The 13357-nt window shown below is 40.3% G+C and overlaps 1 protein-coding gene across 2 annotated transcripts in view; it reads right to left on the minus strand.

Moving 5' to 3' along the window:
- The window catches only part of smarca1 (SNF2 related chromatin remodeling ATPase 1), a 110763-nt gene that overhangs the window by 16099 nt on the left and 81307 nt on the right, over positions 1-13357 (minus strand). For both annotated transcript variants that reach the window (XM_043704859.2, XM_043704860.2), the window contains exons 16-18: positions 7912-8060; positions 7096-7212; positions 3849-3959 (exon numbers count right to left, since the gene is read on the minus strand). In XM_043704859.2, the coding sequence (XP_043560794.1) occupies positions 3849-3959; positions 7096-7212; positions 7912-8060 (377 nt within the window). The remainder of the gene's footprint in view (positions 1-3848; positions 3960-7095; positions 7213-7911; positions 8061-13357) is intronic.

A 13357-nucleotide genomic window follows, 5' to 3' on the forward strand; every position in this document is an offset into this window, starting at 1 on the left:
CCCTGACTTGCTTTATTTTATATGCCCTTTCCAATTCTACTCTTTATTTCCCAAGAAGCTAGATGGCACAACTGCCCACATATAGTTCAGAGCAGGTACCTGGCAGCTGCAGCTGCAGTTTATCTATCCTGGCCTCATTTAACTGCTTCTTCACAACACATCCTTGCATGCTCCATGGTAACCTCTCATTCACAGTTGGCAGTGGCCAACCACCAGCCTTACCACATCATCATGCCTGCCATCAGACTGGCTCATGCATCAGTTCAGCTCTTCAACATTTTGCTGTGGAGTTCATGGGCTCCCGTGAATTGTGTGTTTGCACAACGTTCAGTTTGCATGCTGGGACACAAATGCATCGACTCAGCGGTCACTTTATGACTGTTGGCTTGCTTTCTTAGCACAAAATCACCTTGCACTTAACTTGAGGCCTCCGGCCTCTGTATACTTCACACTGCTTTCTTGGCATGTCCTCACTGACTTACAGACTGCTAGCCTTTACCTAGTTTACATTGCTTTTAAATGCAGAAGAAGAGGCAGACAGCTTGTGATGCTAGCCAATACTGAACAGGCAAATGAGTGGACATGTGCTGTTTGGTACCATGTGGTCAATGTCACATCCACAGTATATGCCATAGTTTACACTGCAGACACACTGCAAGTGCTTCAAGCAAATGGCCAAGTGTAAAAGTCAAAGGGAAGCAAAACAAAGTGAAGTGAATAGGATACACAGGATGTACAGCAACAGTCAGTTCAAGTACTCATCTGATCCCAGTCCATGGGGTTGGCCATGGTCAGTCAGGTGCTTGGTTCTATTACAGTCTGGGAATCTGGCCGTGGTCAGTCCTGCAGTTCAAGTTGAACCAGTCTGGAAGTTCAAGTCGACAGTGTCTGTGGGGATACTGGTCCAGAATAGAGAGGGTCAATGTTTCCTGCATTGAGACAATGGAAGGAGTTCAACACAGATGGAAGAGGTTAAGCTTTAGGAGAAGAGTGAGTAGGAAACGCAAAGGTTAGGAATGTTTGCACTTTGGGAGGATGAGGTGGGTGAGAACAATTGAACGTACTTGACGATTGCCACACTACGCCTTGCAGTCTATGAGCCTTAGTTAGAGACATGTGCACAGTTAGAGTGAGTGGTGGTCTCTGAGTGAGGGGTGAGATAACACAGAGGAGATGGTGGCATTTACCCTTGGAGAGTACAGATGATCATCAGCCTTCTTCCTGCACTCCTGGGTGACTCTGTTAGCTCAATAAAGTGCTCTGGTGATCTCATCTCCTGTGGTAATTCACAGGAAAAAAAGTCAGCCTTGCTCTCCATTAAGATCTCCATGTCTCTGCGCCCATATGGGGAGCGGGTTTTCCTTTACTCCAGGCTATGCTCTTGGTGATAACAGTTGATCACTACAGAATGAGGGGCAGTTCCTGGTCAGCAGTATCTGTACTGCAGCTAGGCTTTAAATATGGCACCAATGATGGGCACACCAGAAATCAACGACAGCGATAAGCTCCCTCCTGCCCTACAATTCCCTAAAAAGACACGCAAAAACCTGGTTTCAATAATTGTAATTGCATGAAAAAAGTTGCTCTGAGCTGTGGCGGGCTGGACGCTAGGAAACTTGACAAAATGCATTAACTAAAAATGGGAAAATTCCACGCAATAACTCTGACTGAGTTGGAATTGTCTCTGATGATCAAAGGGGATTTTGGGGATGAATTCTAACTTTTGTTAAATGGGGTAAAATGGTCAGTAATTGAATAGTCACTTGTTATATGTCACACACAAGTGGACTTGGGTCTTAATTTTTTTTAAAATACTGTTATTCTAGTTATTTTATTTCTTTATTTTTCAAATTTATCACTGAGATTTTGTACTTTTGAAGGTCTGTAATGCTGGAATTTTTACTTTTTTTTCTACCTTTTCCTAAGAATTTGTACTAAAGAATCTGTACCTTTATACTAAAATGGCACCATAAGTGGCAACTTGTAAACTTTTCACTGTACTCATGAAAGCACATGTGACAATAAATCTAATTCATTCATCCATTCAATTTGTCTTTCTATTGCTATCAGTAGACCAAAGAACTTTCAGAAAAGGTTTACAAGACAAATTCTGGTTATCTTATGGGGAAGGGTTGGAAAGTAATTCTTTTCTCCTGGTAGTTAGAACAGTAAGAGGCAATTTGACTGAAAATTGAAAGATGCTGAGGATCTTAGCAGATTATATGTCGACAGGAATTTCCCCTTTAAAGGAGAATCTAGTAATTGCAATCACCGGTTTAAAAATAAGCAACCATCTATTTAAAACAGAGATTAAATGATTTTTTTTAAGGTTGAGAGTCTTTGGTATTCTCTTCCTGAAAAGATGGTGAAAATAAAGTGTATGAATAATTTTAAGGCAGACATGTATAAATTAAGCAAGGGAGTAAAAGGTCATTAATGTTAGGTGTGAATGTGGATTTGAAATTACAATCAGATCAGCCACATCTTCATTAAATGGTGAAACATACTGGAGGGGCTGAATGGCCTCTTGCTCACTGTTTCTATGTATCTTCATATTTATGCTGTTCAAATTGAAATTCCTGGAAACCCAAGACAAATGTTATGAAGAATGCTGAACTGAGAGGATGTTCAAATAAAAATTAAACAAGACAACTTCATGTGATGAGACAGGGGAATACCATGTCTGAATTCTTGCACCATGATTTACTTTCAAAACCAAAGATGTCTTTTAATGTTCCCTCAGTGTAGACATCAGTGCAGTATTTTTAATCATTTCATCAAATAAAAGCTTGTATTTATTCAATGCTCATGATATAGAAGAACTTTGGGGAATGCTTTAGAAGGAGATAAAAGAGTTGAGAGAGCCAGGGGACCAATGCCACAATCAAAGGCAAAAATGTAAGCAGGCTTTGAAAGAGGGAGCATTGACGAGAAAGTACAAAGGGCAAGAATATAGTAACTGAACAACCGTTCTGTGAATATTATTTACCCCAAGACCAAACACATCAATAGTCAACTTGCACATTTTCTGACAGGAAAAAAAGTTTCTTCTGATATTCTGAGAGGTAATTCAAATAATCGTATAGAACAGGAGAGGAAATTTACCCTGTGAGCATGATGCAACAAAATCACAAACCTCATTCTTCATAAAACTGGTTTACAATTTTCATACAGATAGGGCAAACTCTTCTCTCTGCATCATCGTCAGCAACCTGCTACAGATGTGTATTCTCCAAGGAAATCAAAGAGGATAAGGTACCCAGGAAGTATACTATCACATGATGAAATCTTTATGTTGTTCCTGTGCCTTTGTATAATTTGATAATTCTAACCATCACAAACTACTAAACATAACCTTAAACACCATCATTTTAAATTCAAACTATCCTTTGAAAACATAAACGAAACTGAAGTTGCGAGAAAAGCTCAACAGGTCTGGCAGCATTTGTGCAGAGAAATCAGAGATAACTTTTCGGGTCTAGTGACCCTTCCTAGAATTGATGGTAACCAGGAAAATGTCAGTTTATATGCAGGGAGGAGGTAGGGAATAAACGATAGGCGAGGATGGAGCCCAGAGAAAGAAGGACAGTTGGACAGATAAAGGAGTGAATAACCAAAGGGCTAGGAGGGTGAAACGCTGTTAATGGAGACTGTTGGTGGCTAACGTTAGGTACCTATCAGTTCTGAGGAACAGTCACCGGACCAGAAACGTTAACGCCGATTCCTCTTCACAGATGCTGCCAGACCTGCTGAGCTTTTCCAGCAAATTCTTTTTTTGTTTCTGAACTACAGCATCCGCAGTTCTTTTGGCTTTTACTTTGTAAACATAGCTTTCTTCAGCCCGTTACCTTTGGTGCTCTTGGCTCACTGACACGTAAAGCTTCTCGGAAATATGCATCGACTGCATAATTGGCTTTCCGCTCTCGTTTGGGAGGTTCAATCCACTCTGTTAAACCTATCTGTTCATTTTATAAAAAAAGAACAATTTTATTAACACTCTGCATTTAAAATTGACAACAAGATCATTAAATTTGATATGCAAGCCCCACAGTACATAAGGCAACCTTTGAAGTGTCCAAATATGGTGATTGACATACACAGAGGAACCTCGATTATCCGGCATTCGATTAACCGAATGAAATACTCCCCGCCCATGTCCTTCGGATAGTCGAGGTTCCTCTGTACACTGAGCATAAAATGTGAGCCACTGTTATGGGTATGGGTGGTCACCCTTTCAAGATGTAAATGAAAACCTGGTCACATATAATATGAATGTGGCAATGGTTTATTGAGTGCATTCATTGTACAATCAACTGAGAGAAAATTCTCTGATTCACTGGTATATCCTTTCCTAAAAAAGACCAAAACTGTACATTGTATTCTAGATGTAGTCAGACTGATACTATGTACAGTAGTAGAAACACTTCCCTACTTTTACGTTCCAATTCCCTTGCAATAAAGACTGACATTCCATTGGCCTTCATAATTAATTGCTGTACCTTAACACATCACAGAATCATAGAGATGTACAGTACAGGAAAAATGCCAGTCAGCCCACTGAGTCTATGCTAGTCTAAATTATTCTAATCCCATTTTCTAGCGCTTGGTCTACAGCCTTGTATGCCTTGGCATCAGAGTTGCACATCCAAATACTTCTTAAATAATTTGTGGGTTTCCACTTCTACCACTCTTAAAGGCAGTAAGTTTCAGATTCCCACCACCTTCTGGATGAAAAAAGATTCTTCACATCTCCCCTAAACCTCCTCCCCTTTGCTTAAATCTATGCTCCTTGGCATTAATCAATCTGCTATGGGGAACAGCTCTGTCTGTCTTCCCTACCTATGCCCCTCATAAATTTATAAATTTCAATCATGCCTCTCCCTTCAGACTCCTTTGTTCTAAGGAAAACAGCCCCAGTTTATCCCATCCCTAACTCTCCACCCCAGGCAACATTCTGGTAAATCTCCTCTGCACCCTCTCCAGTATAATCACAACCCTCCTGTAATGTGGATTTCAAAACTGCACATAATACTCTGGCTGTGGGTTAACCAACTTTTATGCAGTTCCAACATAACCTTCTTGCTCTTAAACTTAATGCCTCTGCTAATAAAGATAAGTATCTCTTATGCCTTCTTAACTACTTTATCTCCTTGTCCTCCTACTTTAAGTGACTGTGGACATGCACACCAAGGTCCTCCTGCTCCTCAGTGCTTCCTAAGGTCTTACCATTCGGCATCCCTTGCCTTGTTTGTCCTGTCCAATTGTATCAATTTAACAGAAATAGAGAAGATATGTGGAGGGAAATTATAGATGGAGCACAGTCTGTTGGAGTGCATTATGGTGCGATTAAAAGGACAGGAAAAATAGTCTTTATGTTATGTCTGAAGTTGAGTGATCTTTTGAAGTGTATATTTTTGCATGTAGGTAGTATGTTAGAAATATAATTGTTTGCATATCTGAATGAGCAATTTGTCAGTTTAACTGCTTGCTAATGAATAATAACTCTGGAATAAAAATTAACAGCTAGGTTCATTAGCTCTCTACTTGTTTCTGATTCATGATCATTACCATCTACTACCAATGGAATGTAAATTATTCTGATTTATTTAACCTCAATTAAATTTTGTTTAGTAACCAAACAGATGAGTGGTTATTGGAGCCAATGATGCTTTCACATGTGGTTAAGGTGTGACATCAACTAGACATGTTCTGCTCAATTTGTTTATGGGTTATTATTACATTTATATTCCAGATCAAAAGCCAACATTCTGAAGCCAAGTTTTTTAATTACTCAACTTTCATCAACTATTGTAGAATTCCATTAATGGATTAAGGATTGATCAGCAGAGCAAATAAAAAAAAGGTACACCCCTTTTATAGTGAAAGTGGCTGATCCAGATAGTCTGTATTTCCTAATTCAGTACAAACAACGCATCATAAAATTTCCCAGTTTCTATTTCTGTGGAACTCTGACCTTCGATAATACTTTATCTCCTACTACAACCTTTGAGCAGATTGTCTGAAAGTTGAAATGAACAGGCTTCAAGAAGGGTCTATTGGCAAATTTCAACAGAAATTTGCAACCTATGAGAGAATATTTTGGACAACAAGATAGTTCTGAACATGACAACTTTGGCTCAGCTCAGACAGCGATTTTTAAAGCCAGTACTTAAGCAAATACACAAAATGATCTGACATACTTTGCAACAAGGGATAATTCCACCAGCTGTTAAATTGTCAATATTCACAATATGTGAACACATTTGTGAAAAAATCAAAAAAGCATTAGCACTACTTTGAAAACAACGCTTTGAGGAAACTGTAGAGAAGATGTGGAACAAACTGAAGAGTAGCACACATTCTTTGCATCACTAGAGGGAGGTTACATTTGAGGATAAGGTGGTTCCAAATCCACTACTGTGCAGAGGGTGGCATATGCTTTTCATGTGCCTGTTCACACGGTCCTAGGAAGCATCAACAGTTGATGATGGGACTTTGTGAAAATGCTTCCAGCATATTGCGAGCATTACCTGAGCCATTCATTGTCATCCCACCTGTTTTGGGAGGGGATTGCAGAAAATTCATTCTACAACATCCTCCGCCTTTTAATGACAGCATTTTTCATTTCCTGATGTTTTTCACATCATCCTGCATCCTATTCTATATTTTCTCCCTACATGACTAACTGCACCTACTTTCACAAACTATTTTCCTTCACTAATTTGAGTGGGATCTTCTGTCAAATCACCTGATCCTGCTGTGATTCTAATCCCTCTTGTTGGGTCAGTGTGTTTAAATATGCAGGGCAGCCTGCCGCTAAACTTCCTGCCATATACAGGAAGCCCAGAACTGCTCAGCAGAAATATATCTATATGTGGCACAGCAACAAAGTTTTCTCTGTAAGGTGCTAAGGATCGGCAGTTAGATTTAAGTGTGCTTTGCCTGGAATGCTAAATATCAGAAATGGTCACTGAAATGGTGAGTTTTAGCTTGCAGTACTGATATGCTGAAGGAATTAAAGCTCATTTAAAAAAAAAATTACATATTCAAAAGAGGTTCAATAGTAGTATTAAACTCAAAGTTAACAACACATACCTTCTGTTTCCCTCTGTAATCTTCACCTTCAAAACTATATAAACTTTCTGTTTCCATTGTAAACGATCGAAGAGAACTCTCACCAAGGTTTTGCAAACGTTCTTTCAGTTCAGCTGTCTATAATGGAGAAAATAATTTTCTTCAATTACATTTTCAGGCTGCAGCCTAAGACCATCAATAAAGTCAGGTTCCAAATGAAATATGACAGCATTAAAAAGATAAAAAATAGAAATTAAACATTAGAAAAAGGTGTTTCTGAATTTTAGTCAGTATACGTAATGCTTTACATTAACAATTGAGTCAGGGAGAGAGGCACAGGAAATTCATAATGCCTAAAATCTGAATGTGACTCCCCTGATGGCCTGACCTGTTAAACAGTGGACAGCTTATTCACACAGACCAAGAAAGGCTCAAGATTGATCCTTGGCCATTGTTAATTGGGCTAACAGCAGGAGACTTCTGTCAACTTCAGAACACCTGAATTCACAAGGAGAAAAACCACAACGAATATTCCTGCCTGAATCACTAGCCAGTAACCCTGCTGGAAGTATGTGTGGACAGTATCAGGCTCAGACAAAATATTCTCCATCTAGAGTCAGGTAACATGTCAACATTGTCAAAGGTCAGCATCATGGTTCGACTTGCACTACTTGAAGAAAGAGAGAATACTGAATTTCCAAACATTGAATAGTTCTCTCCTTATAATCACAACATTCATGTAGCAAAGAAATACAGGGAACAAGTTATTTAGTAGCTGACCGTTAAGAACGAAACAAGCAGGAAAACATGGACTCATTAAATATTTGGTTGTGATACCTTCTTTTCTCCTCTCTCCAATATAGTGTCAATGTCCTCATCTGTTAGCTCACTGTCTTTGGTGGCAAAGACATGGGTTGCACCATGGCGAATCATCTGTAGCATTTCATCTTTGCCTAGTTTGTTGGTCTGTTGGTCAATCAGCCTGCCTAATAAAATAAAAAAATTGCCAAATGTCTAGATGTACTTTTGAAACAAATTGGATTTAAAAAAAACTAACTTGCTCTGATTATTTAACTCTATTAAATAAACAGTAACTAAATTAAATGATTTCAATCTGATTTCAGATAGTCAACGTGGTTTCGTCAAGGGCAGGTCGTGTCTCACAAACCTCATTGAGTTTTTTTGAGAAGGTGACCAAGTATGTAAATGAGGGTAGGGCAGTTGACATGGTATACATGGACTTCAGTAAAGCCTTTGATAAGGTTCCACATGGTAGATTATTGGAGAAAATGCAGAGGCATGAAATTGAGGGTGATTTAGTAGTTTGGATTAGAAACTGGCTTTCTGAAAGAAGGCAGCGAGTGGTGGTTGATGGAAAATATTCAGCCTGGAGTCCGGTTACTAGTGGTGTTTTGGGACCATTGCGGTTTGTCATTTTTATAAATGACGGCATAGGTGGATGGATTAGTAAATTTGCAGATGATACTAAAGTCGGTGGAGTAGTGGACTGTTTGGAAGAATGTTACAGGTTGCGGGGGAACTTGGATAAACTGCAGGATTGGGCTGAGAGGTGGCAAATGGAGTTCAATGCAGATAAATGTGAGGTGATGGACTTTGGGATGAATAACAGAATGGCAGAATACTGGGTCAATGGAAAGATTCTTGGTAGTGTGAATTTGCAGAGGGATCTTGGAGTCCATCTACATAGACCCCTGAAAGTTGCTACCCAGGTTGACAGTGTTGTTAAGAAGGCATACGGTGTGTTAGGTTTCATTCGTAGAGGGATTGAGTTCCTGAGCCACAATATCATGCTGCAACTACACAAGTGCGGCCACACTTGGAATATCGTGTACAGTTTTGGTTGCCATATTTTGGGAAAGATGTTGAAGCAGTGGAAAAGGTGCAGAGGAGATTTACCAGGATGTTGCCTGGTCTGGAGGGAAGGTCTTATAAGGAAAGGCTGAGAGACTTGGGTCTGTTCTCATTGGAAAGAAGAAGGCTAAGAGGGGATTTGATAGAGACATACAAGATTATCAGAGGATTAGATAGGGTAGAGAGTGAAAGTCTTTTTCCTAGGATAATGACTGTAGCTTGTACGAGGGAGCATAGGTACAGGAGAAAGTGAGGTCTGCAAATGCTGGAGATCAGAGCTGAAAATGTGTTGCTGGACCAGCGCAGCAGGTCAGGCAGCATCCAGGGAACAGGAGAATCGACGTGGAACATAGCTACAATTGAGGGATGATAGATTTAAGACAGATGTCAGAGGCAGGTTCTTTAAGCAGAGAGTGGTAAGGGCATTGAATGCCCTACCTGCCACCGTAGTTAACTCAGCCACATTGGGGAGATTTAAACAATCCTTGGATAAGCACATGGATGATGATGGGATAGTGTAGGGGGACGAGCTGATAATAGTTCACAGGTTGGCGCAACATCGAGGGCCGAAGGGCCTATTCTGCGCTGTATTGTTCTAAGTTCTATGTTCTGTGAAGAATAAAAGCAAAACAAAAAGGAGCCTGTCAGGTAACTTCTGTATTACTGGCATCAAATAGTTCATGGCGATAATAATAACCATGTGAATATCTCTGCTAAGACCAGAGAAGCAAAGTGCAAGTTCATTCACTTTCCCTTCATCCTCTCATTGCCAGACTTGTCTTCACTGACCGCAGTAACGTATGTTATGGATACGAGTGCAGCAGTTGTACTCTATTACCTCACCCAATCAGCTTCACATGTGAGTACCTGCTGACTTCACCTGCATCATCTTCCAGGGCAGATGCAGTAACACAGGAATAGGAATAGGGCATTCAGCCCTCAAATCTGTTCTATCATTCACAGTGATCCTGGCTAAATCTGTGGCCTAACTCCATATACCTTTCTGCCTTTGGCCAATATCCCCTAATACTTTTTGCTTAACAAAACTTTGTTTTGTATTTAAAACTAGCAACTGACACAGCATCCACTGCTGTTTGTGGAAGAAACTTCCAAACACCTACCATCCTGTGTGCAGAAGTGCTTCCTAACATCTCTCCTGAATGGTTAGGCCTAATTCTCAGACTATGACCCATTGTTCCTGAATCTGCACTAGTGGAAATAGTTTCTCTTTATCTACCCTGTCTTTTCCTGTTAGTATTTTTAAGGTTTCAATCATATCACCTCTTAACCCTCTAAATTCTAGAGAAAAAACAGCCTAATTTCTCCTCATAACTTTTAACCCCTGAAGTCCAGGTATTATTCTTTTAGACCTATCCTGTGTTGTCCCTCCAAGGCTAATACATCCTGCATCGAGAGTGTGGTGCTGGAAAAGCACAGCAGGTCAGGCAGCATCTGAGGAATCCTGATGAAGGGCTTATGGTCAAAACGCGATTCTCCTGCTCCTCGGATGCTGCTTGACCTGTTGTGCTTTTCCAGCACCACCTACCCAGCTCTGATCTCCAGCACTTCACTTTCTCCTAATATATCTTGCCTCAAGTGTAGTGCCCAGATCTGCTCTCAGTACTCCAAGCAGAGTCTAACTATGGTTCTGACTAGTTCCCATTATAATGCATACAATTTCAAGCAGGATTCAACAGATAGCATTCATGGTGAGAATTCTGAATGCATCCCCCTTCTCTGGCTTATAGTGTCTTGCTGGGAGAAAATGGGAAATGAGAAAACACCAATTGTGTCATCCTAATGGCTACCAAAGCTGAGAACGCCTAATTGAACACAGGTTGCGAGTTGTAGTGCATAGCTTGGTAGCACACCAAACAGTGTCATTCAGGTCTGGATCATCAGGAAGTTAGCTTGTATGTTGTATAAAGTGTTTGTGTTGCACACAGAATCATGGAGCTGTGCAGCATAGGAGGCTTCTGAGCACATTCAGCTTGTTTCAGTTTTATCAAAGAGCAATCCCATGAGTTTCACTCTCAATTTATTTCCAATAGCCTGGCAATTTCATTCTCTGTCAGGTATTTAACTAATTCTATTTAAGACTACTATTGAAACTATTTCCATCACACAATCAGGCACTGCACTTCAAATCTTAACTATTTGATATGTTAATAAGTTTACCTCATGTCACTTCTGGTTAGTTTGCTAATCGTTGACATCTGGTTATAGGCTCCTTAGTTATCAAGAAGATTCTCTTCATTTAATATATCTAAACCCTTCTTGATTTTAAAGATGTCTATCAACCTCCTCTTAACCTTTTCTGCACGAAAATGAAGAACCTTAATTTCTCCAATCAAATAACAGTGATACCTTTTGTCCGTGACCATTCTAAGGGAGGCAATGGCCTAGTAGTATTTTCACTAGACTGTTAATCCAGAGACTTGGAGATAGTGAGGACTGCAAATACTGGAGAGTCAGTGTGGATAGAATGTTGAGCTGGAAAGAGCACAGCAGGTCGAGCAGCATCAAAGGAGGAGGGGAGTCAACATTTCAGATCGGAACCTTTCATCAGGACTGGTGCAAGGTTCCGACCTGAAATATTAACTCCCCTGCTTCTGTGGTGCTGCTTGACCTGCTGGGTTCTTTCCAACTCAACACTCTATCCACTCTGTTAATCCCGAGACCCACGTAATGTTCTGGGGATCTGAGTTCAAATTCAGCCATGGCATGTGGTAGAATTTGAATCCAATAAAATAAAGTCTAATGATGACCATGAAACCATAGTCAATTGTGTGTATCATCTTCATAGCATTTGAATTCTTCAGATTCCCAGAACTGGACACAATTCTCCAAATTAGGCCAGACTAATGTGTCAATTAGCAGAACCATCTGGCTTTTATACTCTATACCTCCGTTTATTAAGCCTGGGAAAACTCATTTGTTAACCTGTCTTCCTACCTTCAAATATTTACACATGAACACTCCCAGATCTCTGACTTCATGCAACCTCGATAAAATGTTACCATTTAATTCACATTCTCTCTCCTCATTCATCCCACCAGGGTATAGCATTCACATTGAATTTCAATTGCAATGTGCACACCCTTTGCATGAGTTTATTTATGTCCTCTTGAAACCTTTCATCATCTGTTTAGTGACTGCCAAGTTTTATATATCTGCAAATATCAAAAGTTATGCACTGCACCAAATCAAAGTAATATATATCAAAACAGTGGTGATTCTACCGAACTGAACACTAGGAAATACCATGATATATCTCCCACCAGGAAAAAACACAGCCATTCACTACATCTCTCTGTTTTATGTCTATGCTGTTTTTGTGCAGTGCCACTTTGACTAACAAGCTTGATTTGTAGGACTTTATCAAATATCCTTCCAAAGTCTAAATACACAACATCAACAGCACCAGCCCCTATCCACCCTGTCCATTAAAGCTCAATCAAGGTAGTAATGCAGAAGTTACCCTTAACAGATGTATGCTGGCCCTCCTTTATTCATTCAGGCTAATGGATGATGGACTGTTAATTTTGTCTGAATTACTGCATCTGAGCACTTTCCCACAGGTAACTGTAAATTAACCAGCCCTTAAATTCAAGGTTATTAGCTTCGTTGTTTTTGAATAAGGTGTAACATTTGCAGTCCTCTTGACAACAAGTGTCGCCTTGTAACTAAGAAGGATTGGAACACTTTTAAAAATGTATTTATGAGATGTGGGCTTCGCTGGCTCGATAAGCATTTATTGCCCATTCCTAATTGGGGGTGGCACAGTGGCTAGCACTGCTGTCTCACAGCACCAGGGACCTGGGTTCGATTCCCATCTCGGGCGATTGTCTGTGTGGATTTTGTACATTATCCCAGTGTCTGCGTGGGTTTCCTCCCACAGTCCAAAGATGTGCAGGCCAGGTGAATTGCTGAATTGCCCATAGGGTTAGATACATTTAATCGGGGTAAACGTAGGGTTACTCTTCGGAGGGTCAGTGTGGACCTGTTGGGCCAAAGGCCTGTTTCCACACTGTAGGGAATCTAATCTAATCTAATTGCTGTTAAGGTGGTGGTGAGCTGCCTTCTTGACCCGATGCAGTTGTTGGCTTGTATATTCACTCACAGTGTGTGTGAGGAAGAGAATTCAAGGATTGACAATCTCCCCTCAGCAACCAACGATACCTCCCGACCAGACATGGTGACTTATCCATTTTAATTATGACCACTTTTCCTATACTACCTCTTTGTTTTTGTCACATTTCATGTCCCAACAATCTCCCTGCTTACAGTAGCTTTGGCACAGTCCTTTTCCTTGCTAATGCAAAGTCCTCAGTAATACATCAGCCATGCCTCTGCCTCCACTAATACATCTTCATTTAGGTCCCGTATCAGCACCACTGCTCCTGACAAC

This window comes from Chiloscyllium plagiosum, unplaced genomic scaffold (genome assembly GCF_037043375.1).
Source record: "Chiloscyllium plagiosum isolate Xiang-an unplaced genomic scaffold, Cpla_swu_hap1 HiC_scaffold_11, whole genome shotgun sequence".
Classification (NCBI taxonomy): Eukaryota; Metazoa; Chordata; class Chondrichthyes; order Orectolobiformes; family Hemiscylliidae; genus Chiloscyllium; species Chiloscyllium plagiosum.